The sequence below is a fragment of the Rhineura floridana genome, chromosome 13 (assembly GCF_030035675.1).
Source record: "Rhineura floridana isolate rRhiFlo1 chromosome 13, rRhiFlo1.hap2, whole genome shotgun sequence".
Lineage (NCBI taxonomy): Eukaryota > Metazoa > Chordata > Lepidosauria > Squamata > Rhineuridae > Rhineura > Rhineura floridana.
Genome location: NC_084492.1, coordinates 25,301,970 through 25,325,145, shown reverse-complemented (window position 1 = coordinate 25,325,145; position 23,176 = coordinate 25,301,970). Strand labels below are relative to the sequence as shown.

The following is a 23,176-nucleotide window of genomic DNA, read 5'->3' as shown; positions in this document are numbered from 1 at the left end:
AGACATTGCGAGCCTGAGGAAGGAAAAGGAATCGGGGGGTGAGGAGAACTAAAAAGTGGAAATCCTATATAAGTGCCCTTTCCCATTCAATATCAGTCACCTCATGACTCTCTCTTTCCCACCGTTACCATATCCTTCTCTCTCCCCCTTTTTCAGGTTCCTGAAGAGACGCTTCTTCGCCCCTTCCTCCCACTTCCCCCTCAATATCCTCTTCCTGTTCAATGTCAGCCCTAATACTCTGCACATGCCCAGAAGCACTGCGAGTCTGAGGGATAAAATAATGGGGTCAAGGAGAACGGGGAGAAAAGTAGCAATCTTATAAAACTCTCCTTTTCGCCTTTCCCATTCAATATCAATCACCTAACGACACTCTCTCCCCCCCTTTTGGGTTCCTGAAGAGACTTTCCTCCGCCTCCTCTCCCCTCACTTTCCCCTCCCGAAAGGAGAGAAAACGGCCACTTCTTCCCGCTCAGCAGCGTCGCCGTCGTCGCCTCGCAAGCCACGCCCCCGCGAAGCCACGCCCTCATGCTGCTCCACTCCCCCCCCCCGAGCCAGCCTGGGCCGAGTCCCCGAGCTCACCTGGATGGGGGTCCCCGGGGCCCACGCCTGCCCTGGGTCCGGCCTGGGGGCAAGCGGGGGTCCGCCTGAGGGCTTTCACGCGCCGAGAGCGGCGCCGTTGCCCTGGCAAGGCTTAAATGCCCCCTTTCGGGGCCTGGGCCCGCCCTGTGCGCGAAAAGGCCGCGCTAGCCCGACACGGGAGCCTCTGCTCTGTCAGGAAGCGCCCAACCCAGGCCCAGCTAGGAGGAGGAGGACGACGACGACGAGCCCGCCTTCCTGCGTCCCGCCCGCCAACGCCACAGGGGCTCACAGACAGTCACACACACACGCACGCAAACGGTGGTCGCCCTCCGCCTCGGGTAAGGTCCTCAAAGCAGCAGCGGTAGCAACGAGGAGGAATAAGACTTTCCCCCCCTTTGGGAATCTGGATTAAAAGGGGTTTCCCAGGGATTTTTCCAGGGGCACTGGGGGGGGTGATTTACTCCTCCTCCCCTCATAGGTATTTCAAGTGGAGGATGTAATTTGCAAAAAAGAGAGGTAGTCTTCTCTTCCCCCCCTTTTTTTTTTCTCTGGGGTTTTTTTTGGGGGGGAGGAATCCTATTATAAATAGGGTGCAGTTAGCGTGGTGCATTGTGTATAGGTGGTGACTGGGTTTATATTACCATGGGTTTTGGGGAGAGGTTATTGGGAGATGGCTTGGTCAAGGTTTCTCTTCATTGCTTCCACATGGAATAGCACGGATGGGTACAGTTCATGGGGGGTGCAGGGTGACATCCTCTTTCCTGAGTAACTCTTTTAAGGTGTAAAAAAATGAAGTCTCAAAATCTGCATGCCATTTCTTAATTATATTTCCCACCTCCTAATGTACACTCACACATTCTTCTTTCATCGCCTTGCTGTTACAGCAGAAGGCTTATTTGGGCCTGCAGCCTTTATGGAAGTATTTTTATTCCCTTTTTGTGTTCTAGATGTGTATCAAGACTTTTCTCTCCTGCCTTTCTAAGCCTTTATCATTTGTATATTATCACCCTTTCTTCCTATGAATGTTTTTTTTTTTTTTAGACCAAGCCACCCTAACAACTGAGACATTTGTTTGAACTGGAAGCATTTGATTCATTGCTGCTGTTCTTGTTTTTTCAAGGTCCAAGTCAGCCGTGTGTTGATCTCTCCAGGCCACCATGCCCAAGGCCAGGTGAGTTGTATGTTCCTTCATACTCCAACCCTTTGCATGGCCTGTTTCAAAGGGAGCTTTGTAGACCTGGAACTCTCTTTAGCAAATAGAAGAAAAACTCTCTTAATGCCATATGTTCAGAAATGCATAAACAATTGGGTGAAAGGGTTTGTTTTCCACACATACATTTTATAAATGTTTCTTAAGTGCAAACAGGAATTTGACATGATATAGGACTGAATCTTCAACTCATTGCAGTGATCACAAGGACAAGAAGACACCCACTGACGATGAGGCGCTTGCTGACTTTACTATTCAAACCCGCAAGAGGAAAGCTGATGTTGCAACTGTAAGTGCATGCAGTTCTAGGGAAGGAAAGAGGTCCTCTCCAGTCATCAGAGGGCATTGCCTTAATGAAGTCATGTAATGGAAGAGTATCTCCATTTGAAAAAGCAGCCTTGTGATTTGCACCCACCCCAAGCCTATTCCATGAAATTAACTACTCCTAAAGATAGGGTTGCCTATGGTCATACTACCCTGAACTCGTCTGATCTCGGAAGCTAAGCAGGGTCAGGCCTGGTTAGCACTTGGATGGGAGACCGCCTGGGAATACTGGGTGCCATAGGCTTAGAGGGGAAGGCAATGGTAAACCACCTCTGAACACCTCTTACCACGAAAACCCGATGAATATATCCAAAAAAGATCCATAGGGTTGCCATAAGTTGTAATTGACTTGAAGGCATATAACAACAACAACAGATAGGGTTCGCATGCTGGTCAATTCATTGTCTTATTTCACTTTGATTCAATATTTTATAAAACAAAGAATGCCACTTTGTAGGTGGCAAGTCATGTGCAAGTTTAGGAGCAAAGGAAGCCATGTTATGCTGTAGGCTGGGTTGCTCAACACCATAAGCCAAAGTATTGCTTACTGAGCCTGTGTGAATGTGTATGCTCCCAGAGAGGAGCTCTGTGCCACCTCCAGCATTGCACTGAGCCAGGCCAAGGTTTGACTTAGCATGTTTTCCTAATCAGGAGCTCGTGGTTACACCTCTGCCTTCCTAACTATGAGCTGTAACCAAAGTTGGTTTCCTTTATCTAGTTTTGCGTATCTGTTGTGTGAACCAGGGCTGTGTTAGACTGTTGGTCCATTTAGCTCATTGGTTTTCCAGGGTTAGGGCACGTTCTCAGCAATACCCGGAGATAACAGGATTGAACCTGAATGCCAAGCATATACTCTTCCTCTGAGCTATGGACCTTCCCCAGAACAAAGTTTCACTTACTGTCCGCCTGCTTATAACTGCAGGCATCTCCAGTCAGGTACACAAACCATCATCTGGACTCTAGGATCATCTATGACTCTCATCTTGCTACAGAAACCAAGGAGTATGCTCTCTATGTGCTGGCTATCTGCTTTGAGAAAAATTGAACTCTCGTCTAGAAACTTAATAGCTTTTAAAATGTTAACTTCATTGTTTCATAATAGTGCATAACTAACTTGTTTTTGTATCTAGCAAAAGTATCAAACCTGTTGATAAAAGTATCTTATTTTTGTTCCTAATGCTTTAAACATTCTTGACCATCACTTGATTGATCTATTGACCAACTCTTGTCAGTTGCACCTAAAGAAATCTCTTGATGTAAACACTCCAATATTCAGTGAACAAACGAGTTATCACACACCCACACGACTAAAAAAGTTGCAGTAAGCACAATGGGAACTACAAAGTACAAACTCCTTAAGCTGTTCCATTTGCATTTAGCTTTAGCCCATCAACTTTAATCAAGATTAAACATAACTATGTATAAAAGTGCAAGCTAGTAGATTTTAATGGATTCTCCCTTCCCAGAATGGATGAAACCCATAGTAGTAATGGTTGGCCTGTTGTAGAAGTTGTGTTTTAACTTCTTTATTTTCATAACAAAGGTTTATAAACTGCCTTAAGAACATAAGAGCATAAGAAAAGTTCTGTTGGGTCAGGCATTCTGTTCTCACACTGGTATCCAGATGCGTACGGAAAGCATGCAACCAGCACCTATGTGCAACAACACTCTCTTCTCTTGCAGTTCCCAGCAACTGGTATTCAGAGGCTCACTGCCTCCAACTACTGAGAGACCATAGGTATTGTGATTAGTAGCCGTTTGTAGCGTTGAAAGCTTAAAACCAATGGAGGGAGATGTATAATCCCAGAGCCACTGTTTTGTGTGCCTTCACTGCAGATTTGTAACCTTCACTTCATTCTTTCCCATGTAGTTTTTACAGGATCCAGATGAAGAAATTTCCAATATAGAAATGACCAGGAAGAAACAGAATGAAAGTCAGGTAATCATTTGGTCAGTGCATTGGTACACAATGATACTGATTTATTTTAATCTATATAGTTATATTGGGTCTTAAAGCATTAAACCAGGGATAGAGAACCTGTGGCCCTTCAGCTATTGCTGGCCTAGAACTCTCATCAGACCTGACCATTGGCCATGATAGCTGAGGCTGGTGGAAGCTGGAGTCCAACAACTTCTGGAAGGCCACAGGTTCCCCATCCCTGCCTTAAACCAATTTGGTCTTGGAGGATACCATCTATTCCAAATGCCCCTGTTTCCCAGGGACAGATAGTTATTTGTTGCTGTTTGTCCCCTCTACATCATTTTAACAAGGTATCTCTGGTAGTATAAAATAGGGACAGTGATGTTAGTGCGCGTTCTTGAAGCTCACACTTTTCAGAGTTCAGCTTTCTGCCCAGAGCCTCTAGATTTTACATTTATCAGTGAAAGGAGGTGGAAGATGCTGCTTGTGTCTAGCACACTTTCATATAAGTGCATGCACGTGAACCCTAAGGCATCATGCACTGCATAGATGGCACTTCATATAGTGCACATGCTGAAGTATAGGTTGATCTATAATAACCTATTGTTAGATGATTATGTTTTTCCCAGAATATCTTTAACAAAAAAACCAAACACTGTCTTGGCTTTTCAGTTGGAGGAGAACAGACCATTTCAGAGTAAATACAACATAGCAGAGCCTTGAGCAGTGCAAACTGACCTTGGAATGAGAATAGGTTGGATACAATACAAGCATGCCCCTATCTGAAAGCTGTGAAATGTTGGAGGATATGATAGTATAATGCAGTGGTCAAGTGTCTTGAGATGTGATCTGGATGTCCATGATTCAAAAGCATAGTTCCCCTTAACTATGACTTTCCTAGATGATCTCAGTGAAGCCACAATCTTGACTAGGAAGTTCAAGTCAAATTTTAAACTTTAACAACATCACTTAGAAACCCAGGGCTTTGAGATCTGTCAGTGAAAATACTAAGGTCCCTTGAAAGAGAAACCAAAAATATTGGGCTTTGAATTTTTTAAAATAAAAGTTCTCTTTTTCATTTCCATATCTTTGCTATGCATAGTTCTGTATAGGACTATGCAGAACCCAGTTTTGATTGTTGAAATGAACCTGCACAATCTTTGTACAGAGATAAAATTTGGCTCAAGCTGAAAAGAATGTATCAGCTTCCTTTGTCTAATTTGACAGTTTTCAGGGTCGTAGTTAAAACTGGAAATAATGATCAGAAAATGGTGCTTCATTGTTTTTTAGTCCACAGGCTGTGGTGGACTAATGTGGTACATCTTACCAATTAAGGCTGCTAGAGGTCTGGAGACTAATGCTACCATAAGCAGATGGGCTTTGTTTGCTATAGATTCCTCTTTCCACAACTACCTGTTCAGTGTTCACTTTCTGGATGAGGAAGGAATTTCTTTTCCTTCTGTCATCATAGGCGAGATACAGAATGAATTACTCAGATTTGATCAGAGGGGGCTAACTAGTTTTCACCATAATATCTGGTCTTTTCCTCCACCTGGCCTGTTTTGCAAAGTTGTCAACCTGGTGAATTTCAAACCTTGGCCAACCTGGTGAAATTTCAATGGAAATAAACGACCAACTTGTTTCTTAAAGCCCCTTAAATACTATATTTTAAAGTGTATAAATAAAATTTTGGGTACTCACATAAAACATAAAGTGTGAGTGAGGAAGCATGTTTAAAAACATGTCTACTCTTCAGGCTGCTATTCAGTGGTAGAGCTTGGCTCCCACATGAGTACATTCATGATAGCAAATCCAAATATGCCACCCCATAATGTGTGCAATAGGCCTTTGATATGTCATACAACATGATGTTATCTTGTGTTAAGTGCAACTGCAATTGTCTGTCTACCCTCGCAGAATAGTTCAGGTAGTGTGGCAATTATAGGAATAATTTACATAACTGTTTCACCTACCCCTTTTCCTTTCAGCAGTGTGTAGATAAAAGCTCAACTAGCTACATGGTTACCGAGATTTCCAAAGCACAAGTTGCACAAAAGCCTACGTTTGCATGAAATGCATTAGCCCTGCACCTTTTGCTCAGTGATAAAGCTGATGCCACAGCATCTGTTGTTCTATAGATAAAGTGCTTTTCTGCAGTAATGCATTGTGCTGGTTATCTTCTAGGCTTATGAAACCAATGTTTGGTAGCTCAGTAGCAGCTCCGCAGACTATGGTGTGAGTTCCAATATGTTACTTTCTGGTATGAATTGGATTCAGCCACTAATGAGAATGGAACTTGTTTCAGCAGTACATGGCCAGCTATTAGAGAAGCATCCAAAAATCACCACAGAATTATAAACTGAAATACATGTATTCTTGAACGGAATATCTTACAATATTTTACTCTCTATTCGATGAGCAAAGAAGCATTATCCATTCCACTTACAGTGTGCACAGAGTTCATTGCTTGCTTCAGCCTAACATAAGGTCAGAGCTTTTAATTGCAAAGTTGCTACCTTTTGATATGATAACTAGGAGGACTCTGCCCCCTGCTTGCTTTGCTTGCCAACCTCTGACCCCAAACGCACACACACACATGCATGCACACACACATGCATGCACACACACAGAGGGACCCCCCCCATGCACACACCCCAGACAGTTGTAAACACACACACACATATACAGGAACTCCAAAACACACACACTTGCAAATGCACCCCCCAGGCACTGAACTCCTCTCGCCATGCCCCCTTGCAATTCCCCCCAGTGCCTCCAGGCGTTGGACAGGCACCAGATACTATGGGCCCGCTAACACTCCTTGCCTGTTACTGGGCTGTGTTGTTGCCCGAATCACTGCCCCCACTGCTAATTTCCCCTCAACAAATAGTGTCTCCAGCCAACACACCTAGGCTGCTTCCCCACCTAGGATGTTCACCTGCATCCTGCCCAGGCTCCTGCTACCGCTTGCCACCCAGCTGCTCACCCTCCCCCCCAGTCACTTGCCTGCTCCACACCCCCATGCTTGCCTGCCCCCCCCCGCCAGCCACCCTTGCTTCCCTCACACGCTTGCTGCCCTGCCACTGCGCCCTTCCCCGACATGATGCTACATGATGGGTTAGTAAAATATTACATAGTTAGATAAGAAAGGGTGGTTATATCACCCACCTTGCAGAAGCAGAATTTTCAGCAAGTGTCTGTCTAATTCTTGAGACAATTGTGTCATATCTAAAAATGTATGCCATTTCTCAAACTAGCTCTGTTTATTTATTTGACATATACCTTGCTGGTGAAGTTTAGACTTAAGGCTCCGATCCTCCCCTGCAGGGATGGTGGATGGATAAAGATGGTCCGCCACTGGAGACTAATGGAATCTACAGGATTCCTGAATGCCCATGGGGAGTTCCCAGTAGATAGAGCAGGTGACCCTGTTGCAGTCCTTGTCACACTGTGGAACAGTGAGGTGCATCGGGCTCTTCACATGGTTGCCCCAAGTGCCCTCCGGCACTGTGGAGCCCAGATGGCACTTTGGTACACCAGTGAGCTAAGAGCAATGAAACAGGCTGGACGACAACTAGAGCAGAAGTGGCAAAAGACATGCTTTAGGCTGCTTGGGCAAAAGGAAAACATAACCGTGCCTACTGTGTGGTGGTGAGGGTGGCAAAGAAGGCCCATTTCATCGCATCCTCAAGTAGCTGTCCAGTGGAGCTTTTCTTTATTGTCGGGTCTGTTGACATCAACTCTAGGAAATGGAGTTTTAGACCCTTCGGAGGCCCATTGTGAATTGTTTGCAAGGTACTTCGAGGAAAAGTTGCTTACCTCCATGGCAATCTTGATGTCCCATCCACATCTACTGTAGTCCCCAGTCAGGTGTCCAGTGCAACGTATGCTGCAACTTCTTGGGATTGGTTTCAGTGATGCGGCCTGATAATGTAGACAAGGTGCTTGTGACGATGTATCCTCTTGATCCTTGCCCTTCTTGGCTCATTAAAGTTTGCTGAGAGGGCTTGACCAAGTGGATCCAGGATGTGGTCAATGCTTCATTGTGAGAGGGAGTGGTTCCAGCTTCCCTAAAAGAGGCGGTGATCTGACTGCTCCTGAAAAAGCCCACCCTGGATCCATTGGTTTGTGACAGCTACCACCTGGTCACAAATACCACCTTCTTAGGGAAGGTGATTGAGAGGGCTGTGATGCAGCAATTGCAGGTACTCTTGGATAAAACAGATTATCTTCACCTGTTGCAGTCTGGGTTCAGGCCTGGTTATGGTACTGAATCGGCCTTGGTCAACTTGATGAATGACCTTTATTGGGAGAAGGATGGAGGAGAGCGACTCTGTTATTCTTACTTGATGTCTCGGCCGCTTTTGATACCATTGACCATGGTATCCTTCTGGACTTACTTGATTAGATGGGTACTGGATGCACTGTTTTACAGTGGTTATAATCCTATCTCCATGGTCGTTTTCAGAGAATAGCTTTGAGGATTGTCTTTTGGCCCTCTGACAATTGTGCTGTGGAGTGTTGCAGGGAACCATCTTGTTCCCCATGCTGTTTAACATCTATATGAAGCCCTTGGGAGCGGTCATAATGAAATTTGGGGCAAGGTGTCAGCAGTACACTGACAACACCCAGCTCTATTTCTCTGTAACATCTGAATCGGGAGAGGCTGTGGAAGCCCTGGACTGGTGCCTGGAGTTGGTGGTGGGCTGGATGAGGGCCAATAAACTGAGTCTAGATCCTAGCAAGATGGAGAATCTGTGGGTTGGTGGTTCCCGAGTTTAGATAATTGGTCAGTTGCCTGCTTTGGATGGGGTCGTACTCCCTCTGAAAGAGCAGGTCTGTAGTCTGGGGGTGCTCCTGGATCCATCTTTGTCGCTAGAGGCCCAGGTGACATCAGTGGCTAGGAGTGCCTTTTACCAGCTTCAGCTGGTAAGACAGCTGCAGCCATTTCTGGGCCAGGATAGCCTGACCACTGCTGGTCATGCACTGGTAACCTCTAGGCTGGATTACTGTAATGCTCTCTATGTGGGGCTGCCCTTGAGGTTGGTCCGGAAGCTGCAGCTGGTGCAAAATGTGGCAGTGAGACTGCTCACTGAGGCAGGGTATCGCCAACATGTCACCCACACTGCTTAAAGAATTGCACTGCTATTAGCTACTGGACTAAATTCAAGGTTATAGTTTTGGTGTACAAAGTCTTATACAGTTTGGGACCAGGATACCGGAAACACTATCGTATTCCTTATACACCCAGTCGATCACTGTGCTCTGCAGGTCAGGGTCTTCTGCAGAGACCATCTTATCTTGAGGTCTGTTCCGTACAACATAGGAAACAGACCTTTAGTGTAATGGCATCAATCCCTTGGAATTCCCTCTCCTTAAATATTAGACAGGCATCATTTCTGTCATCTTTTTAGTGCCTACTGAAGACCTTCCTCTTTCAACAGGCCTTTTAGTTAGAAACCTTATCCCAGTCTATGTCTGTGTTGGAATTGCTTTTCAATAGGTTTTTAAACCTTTTTTTAAAAAATTTTTTAAAGATGTTTTGTTTTAATGTTTTTAAGGATGTTTTGTTTTAATATATTGTAAAGTCTGTTTTTATGATGTTTTACAGTGTTTTGAGTGCTTTTGTTTGCCACCCTGGGCTCCTACTGGTAGGAAGGGCAGGATATAAATAGAATAAATCAATCAATAAATACAAACCTTATAATAAATTGTAACAGATTACTTGAAATCGGCAGTTTTTGTGAGACTCTGTAGATAAACTGAGCTAGATAAAGATTAGTAATTTTGTTGCATTCACCATGTTATCTGCCTGTTTGTAAAAATATGTGTCTCCTTCTCTGCCTAGCTGATCTAAAAGTTAGCCTAAAAGGTGAGCCTGATCTATTCAAATGATAAATATGCACACAATGAGTGAGTTTACCGTGAGAATTAATTCAGGATGGGTAACTTGTCCTGCACTAGGGACCATAAGTGAAAAGCATAAGTGGTTATATAATTGAATTAAACATATAAAATGTACTTGCTTCAGTCAGAAAGATGGTAACACCCACAGCTGGTGTTTAAAAATTTTCTCCACAACCATGAAACACAGAAGCTTGTTGTATAAATGCCAATGTTGTCCGATGTGGCTGAAACCTGAGGGGGGAATTCCAAGGCTTGTGATCCAGATGTTGCCCTCTGATTGTGTCCCCCAGCAGCATCTAACATGAGATTCACCCAACTCATCTTAACCTTGCTTATTCCTTTGGAGTGAGAACTTTGTTTGAACTTCTATTTTTGCTGAGAATCTGAGGTTATGGAGGAAGCATTTTAGAAGGGTTGGTTACTATTATAATGCATTGAAAGTAATTTTCTGCTTGGTGCCAGCTGTCTGGTTTTATCCCATGCACTTACCTGGTGATGGTGCCTGTAGTAGAAGTGATGCTTTGCTTTTCATGTTGCACCTCCATTTGAGTACAGAATGGTGGGAAGGCTGTACTTTGATCAAGAAACTCTTCTTGCTTTCTTCCAGCTTTCCAAAGCTGGAAAGACCAAAGAGCAGCACCTTGTGGGCTGTGAATGCTGCAGGGCTAACCCTTCTTCTTCTTCGGCACTGTCTGTGTTGTAAGGCCTAGTACTGTCAGAGTAGGAAAGGATGGATTATGTTGCCTAGCCCAGCTAGGACAAAGAATAATTTAGATCTGGCTCAAGAAAATGGACAATGCCTGATATTGCAGATGAAAGTAGGCCAACCCTGTAAGGAAATCTCACTCCTAATATATCTACAAGTGAAACTATCACACCTTACAAGCTGCAGGCATTATCCTGCCTTTCTGCCAAGGTTTTGAGACCGCTCATCTGCACCCACAAGGTATCGATGGAAAGCTTATGGTTTACTGACATAGCGGAGGAGGTTTGGGATGCTAATTCAGATTCTAAGGTGCTAAATGACTTCCTAAGCTTTTGGCATCTTGCCTTGTTCCAAGTAGCCTTCTGGCCAGCTAAAGAGGTTGTGGCTTCCTGCCAGCACAAGTCCACTGTAACTTCAAAGTAGATCATTTAGGGACATAAACATACAGAGAAGAAGAGGAGGAAGGGAGCAAAACTGTCTGGAGAAAATCTTGGCACAAATCAAAATACAGATAGGTCTTATTGCTGGATTTTTTAAAGTACCATTCTGCCTAATCTGACATCTTCCAAGTTTTTGCTAGAAAACAAACTCATGTACACAGAGTGCAGAAAAAGATGGTCTGGAAAATGTTTTGGTTTCATGTTGAATCACCATTTACTCATCCCACACCCTAATGGTAACTTTTAGTGGTGTAGTTTAACAGACATACACGATTTTGAGCTGTTTCCCATGTAAATCCTTGCACATACAATTTTCATTATGATTAAGCAGAGAGCTGCAGTTTTTAAAGGTGTTCTGGAAGAGGCCACTGTTTAGAAAAAGCTTTAAGGGCTGTGTGCATGTGTGTAAACGAACTCTGAAGCTTAGAAATAACTTTTCCCCCCTTTGGCTTAAGCATCCTGGTGCACTGCTTATGCTTCGTGTTATATCCAGTCTACAAAATAATCTACAATTATCAGTTTGAAGTTCCCATATACTTAAGTTAGTGCCTTGTACTTCTTTCCTTTCACATAGTGGCTAAGCTAATGTAGTCCACATCCCCCTTGATGTGCTAGCTTCACATTAGTATAATTTTGCAAAGCATACAATCATAAAATGCAAGTAATAGTTTAGGTGCCAATTTGCATTTAGCATCCATAGTTTTCTGTGTAGATTAAATCTACTGTAATTATGAGACAGCCAAATGCATACATTTTAAGGCTGTCTTCTGTGTGTATTGCAAGGTAACAGCCCTATTTTTTTTTAAAGCAGCCTGCATTCTTTCTTTTGTGTATTCATTACCAAAGGAACTCTGAGAAAACAGGATAACTGTTCTGGACTTCCATCTGTTTCCTTCCCACCTGAAGTCCTAATCCCTCTGTTCCTTGATTTCCACTATCAAGGATATTGCCATCAGGTGGAAAATAAACAGATGGGATTCTGAAACTGAAAGCCTGACTTTCATGCAGAATATCTTTTTGTTTGGCATAGCAAATGCAGTGTCATAAGTATTCTTTAAAAAGGCCACTTGCTGAGTTGCTGTGACCATTTGTCTCTTTTGAAGCAGCAATGGCTTTTCAGAGAGAAACATATGAAAGGTAATCTGCCATATCCTTGAGCGCAGTGGCTAAAAACAGTTAAGTTATAAGAAAATAATCCTTTTTACTCTTTCTGAAATTTGTTGTGTGGAGGATTAATCAACTGTTCAATAAACTTTATAACTGTGAAATTTAATGGCTCTTCCTCCTTTTGTCTTCAATAGCCATTTTCAAACTATGCTGTGTGCACACATCCCCATATGCTGATCCCCACACCAGACAAAGACGATGAGCTGGGGAGCCCAAAGTTCACTCCTTTCATGCACCAAAGCCTTGCTTCATCTAGAGAGTCACCACTGCCTGTTTTGGGGTATGTTTCCCCCTAATTTCCTGGTTTCCTGTTTTATTTTTGTCAGTTAAACTTAGTTTTTGACATTGTCTCTTTCTTCCTCCTCCTCCTGAAGCTGGGCAAATAGGGATGAAGTATGGAAAAACATGATAAAGAAAGAACATGCATATGCGAGGGATAAACTATATATGCAAAGGCACCCACTCTTGCAACCTAAAATGCGGGTGATTCTCCTAGACTGGCTAATGGAGGTGAGATTGTCTTCTTTTGCTAACATTTGGAACAAATAATGCATTTGTGCAGGGTTGTTATCAAATTGCCTGTCTTGAGTTCTTTCCTTAGGAACAAAGGATGAATCGGGAATTCGGTCCGTAGCAGTCAGCCACTCCTAGCTCTATTCCCATCATAGGATAGAGTGCTGTCCATTTGGTAGAGCTGATTCAGGATAGGCTAAATGCAGGCAAGGGGGCATCAGGAGCTCCTAGCAAGGTGGGAAGTGGGAGAGGGTACACAGATGAGCACCCAGACAGGGGCTTCAGGAGGAATTTTGTAAAGTGGCTGCCAGGAAAACTGTTATCAAAAGCATAGCATACACAGGAATTTGCAGGCATCCTTCTTTTTAGAAAATAAAAATACTAAGATCCTTCTTATATAAAAAAAATAAAGTCTCATGGAAAACAAAAGGGGCTAACCTTTGAAAAGGACGATGTAGATGCTTGATGGCTAAGCAAGTAACAGCTGGGTAATCGCAACAGTGCACAGGGCTCAGTATTATCTGTCAGCGAGTGGCAGGATTTTAACATGATTGGATTCGGTGTGGTAGACATTGGCTTATTATGCTTGGGAGCTCTATTTTCCTGGCTGTTAGAGTGCTAGGATACTCATCTCCATTTCAATAGAGGAAACTGGTCCCAACAGTCAGGCTCCAGTTCCTGGCACTTTTAGCTTTTGCTTATATGATAGCCATGACGACGATGATGGGCTGCCTTCAAGTCTATCCCAACTTGTGGCAACCCTATCAATAGGGTATTCATAGTAAGCGATAGTCGGAGGGGTTTTACCATTGCCTCCCTCTGAGGCTGAGAGGCAGTGACTGGCCCAAAGTCACCCAGTGAGCTTCATGGCTGTGAGGGGATTTGAACCCTGGTCTCCCAGGTCGTAGTCCAACACCTTAACCACTACATCACACTGGCTCTGGCAAGGCAAAATGGAGTCGACTTAACAAATCATTTTGTGATTGTCGTATTCTAGAAGCCATAGAGTTGTTCTCTAGAGGAAATAACATTCTTTCTGCACTGGGCAGTAACACTATAGGAAAGTGTATGTTTTTGAGCTGCTTGAGAAACATACATTGACTTAGTTTGGGTTTTTTTTGTTCACTTCAACTGTTTTTCTGTGAAGAGGGCTGTTAATATTAGAGGGGGGAATGATGAAAAATATTTGCAGTCTATGTTCCATCCTTTTATTATGATAAACATTGCTGTACACTTATTTCCTCTAGAAGGGGATGTTTTTCTTCATTCCAGTCCTTTTTGCACTTGCCAGCTTTTTTGGGTGAGAGGGGGCTTTTTAGCTTTATGTTGATACCATAGGATCTTTCCTTCTGTTCTCATGTCATAGGGATTGAACAGATAAGGTATTGTTTAGGTCAGACTACTGCTTCTAAAACAAAGGCAGAGGTACTATGGATCCTAGGAAAACTTCATGGTGATGAGCAAGCAAGTAAAGATTTTAATCTGAATTTGCAGCTGATCCTAAGAAGAGTAAGGGGGCAGATGATGAAAGGCGGGGAGTAGACAGAACTACATGTGTTATGCAGCCTGCCCTCTGCCCCTAAGCTAGCTGGCTGCCCTCAAGCGTAGTGCAGGATGTAGGATTCAACTTCCAGTCAGGTTGGCTTTTGTCCGTTGTGCGGGGAGGCATCTTGCCTTTTTCCTGAGGCACCCAAATGTCTTTGATGAGCCCTGCTTGTCAAGGAATAAACATTTTTAGGGAAGCAAAACATAGCTGTGTTTTATTTATTTATATACTGCCTAATCGTTTGCATTTCTAAGCAGTGTACATAAAAACAAGCCATACATAAACAGTCAAATTACCATAAAACCAAACAGTACCTTAAAATACCTGCTGGAACAAGAAAGTCTTAGTTGTGTGCCTGAAGTTCAACAAGGAAGGTGCCTGTCTAATCTCAGTTGGGAGGAAGTTCCTCAGGCTTGTGCCCACAAGACTGAAAGTGTGGCTTCTGGTCTTTACGAGCTGTGGTGCAAACTTAAATTATAAAATCTATTCTGTATGCATTCCTGTCAGATTCTAATCATTGTGTCATGGAGCAATGGACCTCAGAAGCAGAGTAACATCCTTCTATCTCTTACAGGTTTGTGAGGTCTACAAGCTTCATAGAGAGACATATTATTTGGCGCAAGATTTCTTTGATCGGTTCATGGCAACTCAACAGAACATCGTAAAGACACTTCTGCAACTTATTGGGATTTCATCTTTATTCATAGCTGCAAAGCTTGAGGTAAAAAGAATCTTGCCTTGCAATCCTAAAAATTTACTGTGGTGCAATCTCCACTTAATATGGTGGGACTTACTTTCCAGTAAATATGCATAAGATTGCACTCTTAAAGTGAAAGCAAAGCTGAAAAATTGTTTGTGGATATTGTTATGTGGGCCATGTTTTTTTAAACATGATGGGATACAGTATAGAATCATAAGAAAATCCTTTCTGTTACTCTGGGTGGTCTTCAATGCTACTTAGAGTAGACCCATTGAAGTTAATACATATAGCTAACTTAGGTTCATTAATTTCACTGGGTTTACTCTGAGTAGGACTTAGTTGAATTCAGTCTGTCATACTGCTCTTGCAGAATTTTTCATGTTAGCATTGCACAAATTGACTTCCCTAATTGCTCCTACGATATTCTTCATATCTAAAATAGACTTTTAAGCTTGGATGAATCATTAGTAGCCTCCATATGTTGTTGGAGCACAACTCCCATCATCCTTGACCACGCTGGCTAGGGCTGATAGGAGTTGAAGCCCAAAATATCTAGGTGGCACCTAGTTGGAAAAGGCTGCTTTAAGAGTGCAACACATTTTTGAAGGCATGGGTTCCTATGTTCCTTTTAGTAACAATCTGTGTTATCAAAAATATGTTCTGCCTCACGCCAGTGCAGTCCTAACCTCTTGTCTAAATTCTACAGTGAATATGCCACATTCAAATAGCTGAAACATTGTTACTTTTCCAAGAATTAATTATGCTTTATGGTACCTGCAGGTTGCCTCTCTACCTGAAAGCACCCAAGGCAGTATTTATATTTAGCATTAGCAACTAAAATTGTGGGGGTTTTCATCATTAAAGCCCAATAAAATAACATAAAAGTTGCTATTCTCCTTGCTTTATCCCAGAGAGCACACTATTATAAGATGAGCCAAACAGACACACACACACACCTCAGTGCTGTTGACATTCTGAAAGATGTATGATAAGTATAAGCACTTTTTTTGCATAATACATATTTGTAAATTTGATAAGAATATCTACTCTTGTGTACCAGGCCTGGTTGCTATAATATCCTCCTTTCTCTTGCCTTCCCCGCTGCAGCTGCTAATAACCTAGAAATGAATAGATAGGGGGCTGGAAACTGCAGAAAAAGAGCAAGGTTTTGTTTTCACACAGATTTTTAAGTGAAAGGCTCTGTCACCTGCCTTCTTGGGCATTTTGACATAAAAGGCTATGATCCATGACAAATAATGTGTTACTGACAATAACTATTGTGTGAAGTTGCTACCACGTGATATTTGCATTTACTGCTTGGCCTAATTGATCTTAGCTCAAGAAATCTCCCTGTAGATAAAAATAGTGCTGCTACTCAAAATGTAGGTATTGATAGCTGTCAGTGTCTGGAGCCATCTGGCTTTGCCATTTACCACAGCTGATTTTAAACACAGCAGTTGACAATGTATTGATGTCTCGTCTTCCATGTTTCAGGAAATCTATCCTCCAAAGCTGCATCAGTTTGCATATGTTACAGACGGGGCTTGTACTGAAGAAGAAATTCTTAGTATGGAACTCATCGTTATGAAGGTAGATGCGACTCAATGTGTGTGTTCTTTGTAAAGACCAAAAGGAACTGACTGTATGGGCTGCTTTTAAAAGTTTCCATCTTCAAGGCCTTAGGCAAAATATTCCCCAAGCCACTTTTATCTAGTAGCCATGATGTAAAGACACCACTTTTTGTTGCCAAAAGCATGCACGTTAGCCAGTGCCATATCTCTTTCAATATTTTATCTTCTGTTATCAGTAATTCTCTTATAGCTACGTAGATAGAAATCTCCTGTCCATTTTGAGAAGGCTCAAATGGTTTAGGTCAGCATGAAAGACACTGCATCTTGACAGCCAGTACAGTAGGGCCCCGCTTACCGGCGCTTCGGTTCCCGGCGTTCCGCTAATGCAGCAGCTTTCATTCCCCGTTTTAAAGCTGATTTTGCGGCATTTTCGCGCGATGCGCCCCATTATACTCAATGGGGTTCTGCTTTACGGCGATTTCTGCTTTATGGCGGGGGTCCTCAATGGAACCTGCTGTATAAGTGGGGCCCGCCTGTAGTACATTTCCTAAGTCCAGGGTTAAAATGATGCCAAGTCTGTCTGTATTGTAATTCTTTAAATTGCAGTAATGACATGTTAGTACTTAGGAGTGAGTAGGTATAAATGCAACCTCAGGGCAGTACATGAGATTCCTTTCCCCCCCTCCAAGTCCTCTTAATAATCATCACAACAACCCTGTGTGAGGTTAGGTAGAGAGTGACTGGCATAAAGTCACCTAGTACAGTTCATAGTTGGGTGGGGATTTTCACCCTGGTCTTCCTAGTGAAAAACTATCCACTACATCTCATTAGCTCTCAAATTTATATGTTCATAAATGGTATATGAGTGTGCAGTGTGGCAGCAGGATTGCATTTGCCACATAAGGAGAGCCCGCTGGACCAGGCCAATAGCTCCCTAGTCTGCAGTCCTGTTCTCACAGTGGCCAAGTAGATGCCTATGGGAAGCCCAGAAGCAGGACCTGAGCGCAACAGCACTTTCTTCACTTCTGATTCCTGCAACTGGCATTCAGGGGTGTACTGCCTCTGAACAGGTATATCCTCTGGAGGTAGAGCACAGCCATCATGGCTAGCAGCCACTGATAGCCTTATTCTCCATGAATTTATGTAATCCTCTTTTAAAGCCATCCAAGTTGGTTCCCCTCTACCACTTGGAGGAGTGAATTTCATAGTTTAACTATGTGCTGTGTGAAAAACTCCAGACATGCCTCTACACTCTGATGCAAATCCACATTGTGTTTTTTAAAGCAAATGTTACATGCATGCTAGAAGCATTGGTTTGGCATCACAGCATTGGAATGAATGCACATGAGTCTCCTGTACATACTTTCATCAATATGTGAAATCCAGACCTGATCTGCTCCCCACTACACTTTGGCATAGACTCTTACAGATGTGTAAACAGGGCCTTTAGGTACCCTGTAGGTTATTTGTTTAGTCTCCATGTCCGTGCCACTGAGACTGTAATGGGCTCCAATATGGTTTTGTATAAAAGTTGTTTGTTACAATAGATGCCAACTATGTTGTCAATCCTAAACCATATGACATTTGTGTTTGAAGAGAAGAGCAGGCAAGCGCAGTGTGTTTAATCTGAGTGCTAAAGAAACCTGCTCTGTCTCCTGATGCGCATGTTCTCTTCTAGGCACTCAATTGGAATCTGAGTCCTCTCACAGTTGTGTCCTGGCTAAACATATACATGCAGGTTGCTTATCTAAATGAGATCTATCAGGTGCTATTACCACAATATCCCCAAGATATATTTGTGCAAATAGCTGAGGTAAGGACATCTTCTACCCTCAAATGTTTCCCGTCACCTGTTTAGGATTTTTTTTTTAAGTTTTCTGTCTTCCTTCTGTAGCTTTTGGATCTCTGCGTGCTGGATGCTGGCTCTTTGGAATATACCTACGGCGTTTTAGCTGCTTCTGCTTTATATCACTTTTCCTCTTGTGAGTTGATGCAGAAGGTTTCAGGTAAGCTGCATTTAATAAAAGCAAATCAACTTTAACAGTTAAGGTCAAGTTAAAGGCATGACTTACAAAGGCAGGTTTCTTCTTAATTTTCTAGGTTATGAGTTGTGTGATATACGGGAGTGTGTGAAATGGATGGTTCCCTTTGCTGTGGCTATCAGGGAGGTGGGGAGCTCGCCACTCAAACACTTCAGAGGCATCCCTTCCGAAGATTTGCACAATATACAAACGCACATAAACACCTTTGATTTGCTGGTAAGTGTTCTCATGGAGTGATAGCTTGAGAACAAAAAGTTGGATGTAAGAGAGCAAATGTTAGAAATTCCTTAAAGCATACATCTGAAATGCAAAGAGGACAGTACAGGAATACCCCGCTATACGGACCTTCACTTTAAGGACACTCGCGAGTACGGACATACTTGCAGTAGCACCATTCCCCTGTTTATGTACGCTCGCGTCACAAGAACGGACACTTAACCTTTGGTTGTGGCCTGTTCTTTCAGTGGGGGGTGGAAAGAGACGTGACTGCGAATCAACTGGGAGGCGCGATCGCAATTAGCTGAGAGGCGCGGCAGTGCAGCAGCAGAGGCTTTAGTGCAGGGCTTTGAGGCTCCGTGTGAAGGAGAGGTGGCACAGTGGCGGTGCAAGTGAAAAAAGGTAGTGCTTCACTTTAAGTACATTTTCAGTTTATGTACTCGCTCTGGACCCATTGCGTACGTTAATGCGGGGTATTCCTGTAATGTGGTATGGCCGGTGACTTCCCAGCCTCTGGCCAAAGCCCAGGCAAATATAGTTGGACTAGGATAAATTGGGGCCTAGAAAGGCATCACTTGGGCCCCATCTGCACTATTTACTTAAAGCAGTATTATTCCACTTTAAGCAGTCATTGCTTCCCACCAAGAATCCTGGGAACTAGTTTATTAAGGGTGCTGAGAGATGTTAAGGAGACTCTGATTCCCCTCCCAGGCCTACAATTCCCAGAGGTCCCTGAGAAAGGGATTGATTAACCACTCTGGGAATTGTAGCTCTGTGGGCAATATGGGTATCTCAGGACCTTTAACAAGCTACAATTCCCAGAGTTTTTATGGGGGAACCTTCAATTCATGGATTGCTTCCTATGAATTGTCTTGAAGCAATTAATAATAATGTTAACTACAAAAGCAATTTCATATGAAAAAACCGTTCAAATCCAGTATAGCTACAGAAAGCTATGCAAACTTGTCCTGTTATCCTTTAAGTTAGAACTAGTGATTTGCCTTGCCTTTCAAGGTAAGGGGAAAAGATTGTAAAGCAGTTTGTTGGGTTTGCCACTTCTACAGCTGGCATAGACTTAAATCACATTTCCAGTGCTGCAACTGCTGGTGCTTTGTGATAATAATGTGTGAGCTGTAGCAATGGGGGAGTAGCATTTTAATCCTTAAGTCAGTTCACCTACATATTGACTTCTCAGGACTGATCTCACTGTTCTGTGCTGGGATGCCTGTACATATATCTGGCACTTGTCATTTTAAAATATGGTCAATCAGGGAAGGATTGGGGTCCCTCTCGTGTATTTTTTGGGATTCTGTGTGTGTAATGGAGTTGCTCCTAAAACCTAAACATGATGCAAACGTGCTAGACACATGAATAGGCAGTAGATCATTCACGTTCTTCTCTTCTAGGACAAAGTTCAAGTAAAACAAGCCGCACTGGCTGAGAAGAACAGGAGTTCTCCTTTACCCACAGGTGTCCTCACCCCACCTCAGAGCAGTAAGAAATTGTCCTTCACATCCAAACAGCTGTAACTTTGCAAGCTGCTCAACCTGAAGACCTCTTGGCTGAAGTGCCTTTTCAATTCTTGATTCTTCACTGTGAGATGCTGCCAATGACTGACTGACCTAACCGTCCTACGCATTCTAGAAAGGAAAGTCTTCACTTTTATTATGATGGAAGAAACTTGCATTATTTTTATTGGACACTTTTTAAAAAATTAACTGATCGAGTACACCAGCCACCCAAAACAACAAGCATTTGCTTGGATTGCTGCTAAGGAGGGTGATACTTGATATGCTGACTTGGAGAGGTGGTGGGAAGAGAAGGGGCTCTGCCTTCTGCACTTCTGGGGCTCTAAACATGCTCTAGTTGGAGCTAGCTGTAGAAGGCAAGCTTCTTAGACTTCCTAGTTTACAACTTGATCCTTTTAAAGAAAAACCCTTTGTATAAATGCTCTTATGTGTTTTAATTTTTAAATAAACTATTATCAGCTGCATCTTATGCAGTGTTGTGTTCATATGTAATCGGTCTTGAAGGTGGAGGACAGAATGGTAGCTAACTGTTTCGGAAGTAAAACATTTAAAAAGGAAAACACTTGGTGCTATCAGTATTACATGCTGCTTTACAGAATTCAAGGTTGTATGTTTCTCCCATTCACAGCTAATGGCAGCTCTGGGGGAGGTGAATTATTTGGATCAGAGCTGTAATGGGGAGGGTGGACTCTCCCCATCCATAAAGGGTAGGGCTCCAGACTCTCTCCACCTCCTCCAGTGAGGAATACGTTTTTTATCTCCAACATTAGAACTTGGCAATCAATGTTCTCAAGATGCCTTGTAAGGTTATAATGCAAAAACTGCATGTTTTCCCAATTTAGATAGTTCTTTAAAACTGGAATGTCTATGCCATTTGTGTCTTACAAATATCAGACTTTCAGAAGGTGACTGTAAATTGGACAGTAATAGAATGAGCATAAATGTCAAATTTGTAAGTGGAAAGCTGACAACTTGATTGTTTTATTACCAATTAGCAGGAGCTATGCAAAAGACAGGGGTTGTGTTATCTTCAAATTCACATAAAATCCTATTAGACTATAGTTCAGATGCTGCTGCCTTAATTGCCAATGGCCTGTTGTTTCCCTGAAGACGTTTGGGAAACACCATAGCTCTGGTTTTGTTGCTTAATTTTAAGCCTGTTCACATGGAGGGTCCAGTTCGCCAGCTCCTTGGCCTGGAAAGTCCCATTTAAATGATTACAAGTCATCCTAAAACACATGTGATTAATAGCATATATTGGTTCAATTTTAGTCCTTGGCATTGCAGCACCATTCACTACTGTAGGGAATCCTTGTGTGTGTGTGTGCATGCGTGTGCTCTTAAAGACCTGCAATATTTTTCTGCCTTTTGTGTAACCTAAATCGGCCCTGGCAATTGTTGTGGAAAGGATATATTTCTCGGCGCCTTTTCTGGATATGTGTCTTACCTGCAGGGAAGATGTATAAACTGATTGCTGAAACAGTAGCTTTGTGTATTACATGGCAGCCAATGCATGTCTGCCATCAACTCTGCATGTATTATGCAGGAGTTGCATCTGATCCCAACTCTGTTGCGATGGTGCCTGTATAACACTGTCCGCAAACGCATTTGCCCCATCAGCTTCTTCATTGCATGTATGTTCCAGCTATTGTCTGCAGAGATCACAATTGTATGTTTCCTAAGTGGTCTCCCATCCAGGTAGCTTACAGGGCCAGACTTTATTAGTCCAATCACATCATGGGTCTTTCAACCAGGAATGGGGAACCTTGGGCCTGGGGACTGAATGCAGTCCTCCAGGCATCTGTCTGGCCCCTGAGACTCACCCCAGGCTACACACCCTTCCCCAGCCACTCTCTTCACCAGCCCTGCTTTGACCCCTGAAGTGTGTTTACCTGTTTAGAATGCATCTTTGAACTCTGCTAATGCTTCTTCCTTTCCTGGATGGAGGATAGAGAACAATGTGTGAGTAAATTAACATTCGTTGCTCCAGTCACCTTTGTGCCTGGCCCTGCCTAGCACTGGAATGTGGCCCTCAGTAGGTAGCCTAGAAGGGAATGCATCCCTCAAGCTGAAAAAAGTTCCCCACCCCTGCTTTAAAACTATTTTCTTTGTGTTGATACAAGTCACATTTTTTAAGGATAAACTCTTTGATATGTGTTTTGCTCTGGCCCTTTTGTCCACGCAGTGATACACCCCTGTCCCTACATTTCTGAATCCCATACTGTGAGGGTTGTAGGCATAGGCTCTGTTCCTTTCTGAACTGCAGCAGCTGAAATCTCTTAAAGTGTGCGGGAGAAGACGAACTATGTATAGCCTTGGCTGGGAATTACATGCTGGCTGCTATGCTGGTGGCAGCCAAGCAGTTTTATGTCTTCAAAAACTGAGAGATAGCTACAGCTGCTCTCTGCAATGTTTACAGAATGATCCATAACCTAGTTAAACAAGTTTAGGTACTGCGGACATTTTCTGGCATGGGTTAAATAGAAAGTGAAGGTATTTTAAGCCTCTATGTGACATCACTGAACCAGTAAATAACTGTAGACATTTGGTTAAAAAAATAAAACATGTAAACTTTTGTATGTTGCTTATCGTTGATTTCCAGATACAACAAGAAAATATAAGGTTGGCATGTAGAAGTGGCCAAATCTCAGATGAGAATGCACCATGCAAATCAGGGCTGTGGAGTCGAAGTCAGAGTCGGGAGCAATTTTGGGTGGAGTTGGAGTCGGTAGAAATGTACCGACTCCAACTCCAGCTTTGATTGAGAAATTTTTTAAAATATAAATTCAAAATGTCAAAGAATAT

At 43.0% G+C, this 23,176-nt stretch overlaps 2 protein-coding genes and 1 pseudogene across 5 annotated transcripts in view; 2 read left to right on the top strand and 1 right to left on the bottom strand.

The window, feature by feature from the left end:
- LOC133369058 (uncharacterized protein F13E9.13, mitochondrial-like) overlaps positions 1–971 on the bottom strand; it is a 45,401-nt gene extending 44,430 nt beyond the window's left edge. Inside the window, exon 1 of one of the 3 annotated variants that reach the window (XM_061593916.1) lies at positions 580–971. The gene's annotated coding sequence lies outside the window, so the exon portion shown is untranslated. Of the gene's footprint in view, positions 1–100; positions 450–579 lie in introns of those variants that run through there. The other 2 variants (XM_061593918.1, XM_061593917.1) reach the window with 2 other exon arrangements.
- On the top strand, positions 300–22,946 carry CCNE1 (cyclin E1). Of its 2 annotated transcripts, none has more exons than XM_061593913.1 (12): positions 300–917; positions 1,700–1,750; positions 1,988–2,078; positions 3,984–4,052; positions 12,389–12,534; positions 12,629–12,764; positions 14,888–15,034; positions 16,508–16,603; positions 18,263–18,397; positions 18,479–18,590; positions 18,685–18,842; positions 20,249–22,946. In XM_061593913.1, exons 2-12 carry the CDS (start codon positions 1,737–1,739, stop codon positions 20,369–20,371), a joined length of 1,227 nt encoding a protein of 408 aa, XP_061449897.1. In that variant the 5' UTR covers positions 300–917; positions 1,700–1,736; the 3' UTR covers positions 20,372–22,946. The 2 variants fall into 2 exon arrangements, with proteins under 2 accessions (XP_061449897.1, XP_061449898.1); XM_061593914.1 differs by lacking the exon at positions 300–917 and adding an exon at positions 983–1,095.
- Positions 2,249–2,357, top strand: LOC133369441 (5S ribosomal RNA; annotated as a pseudogene).
- Positions 22,947–23,176: the final 230 nt, after the last annotated feature.

Excerpts from the sequence above, each read along its gene's own strand:
- CCNE1 (XM_061593913.1), top strand. Across the intron at positions 15,035-16,507 it reads TCATAGCTGCAAAGCTTGAG|GAAATCTATCCTCCAAAGCT; the intron begins GTAAAAAGAATC and ends TCCATGTTTCAG. Across the intron at positions 16,604-18,262 it reads TGGAACTCATCGTTATGAAG|GCACTCAATTGGAATCTGAG; the intron begins GTAGATGCGACT and ends GTTCTCTTCTAG.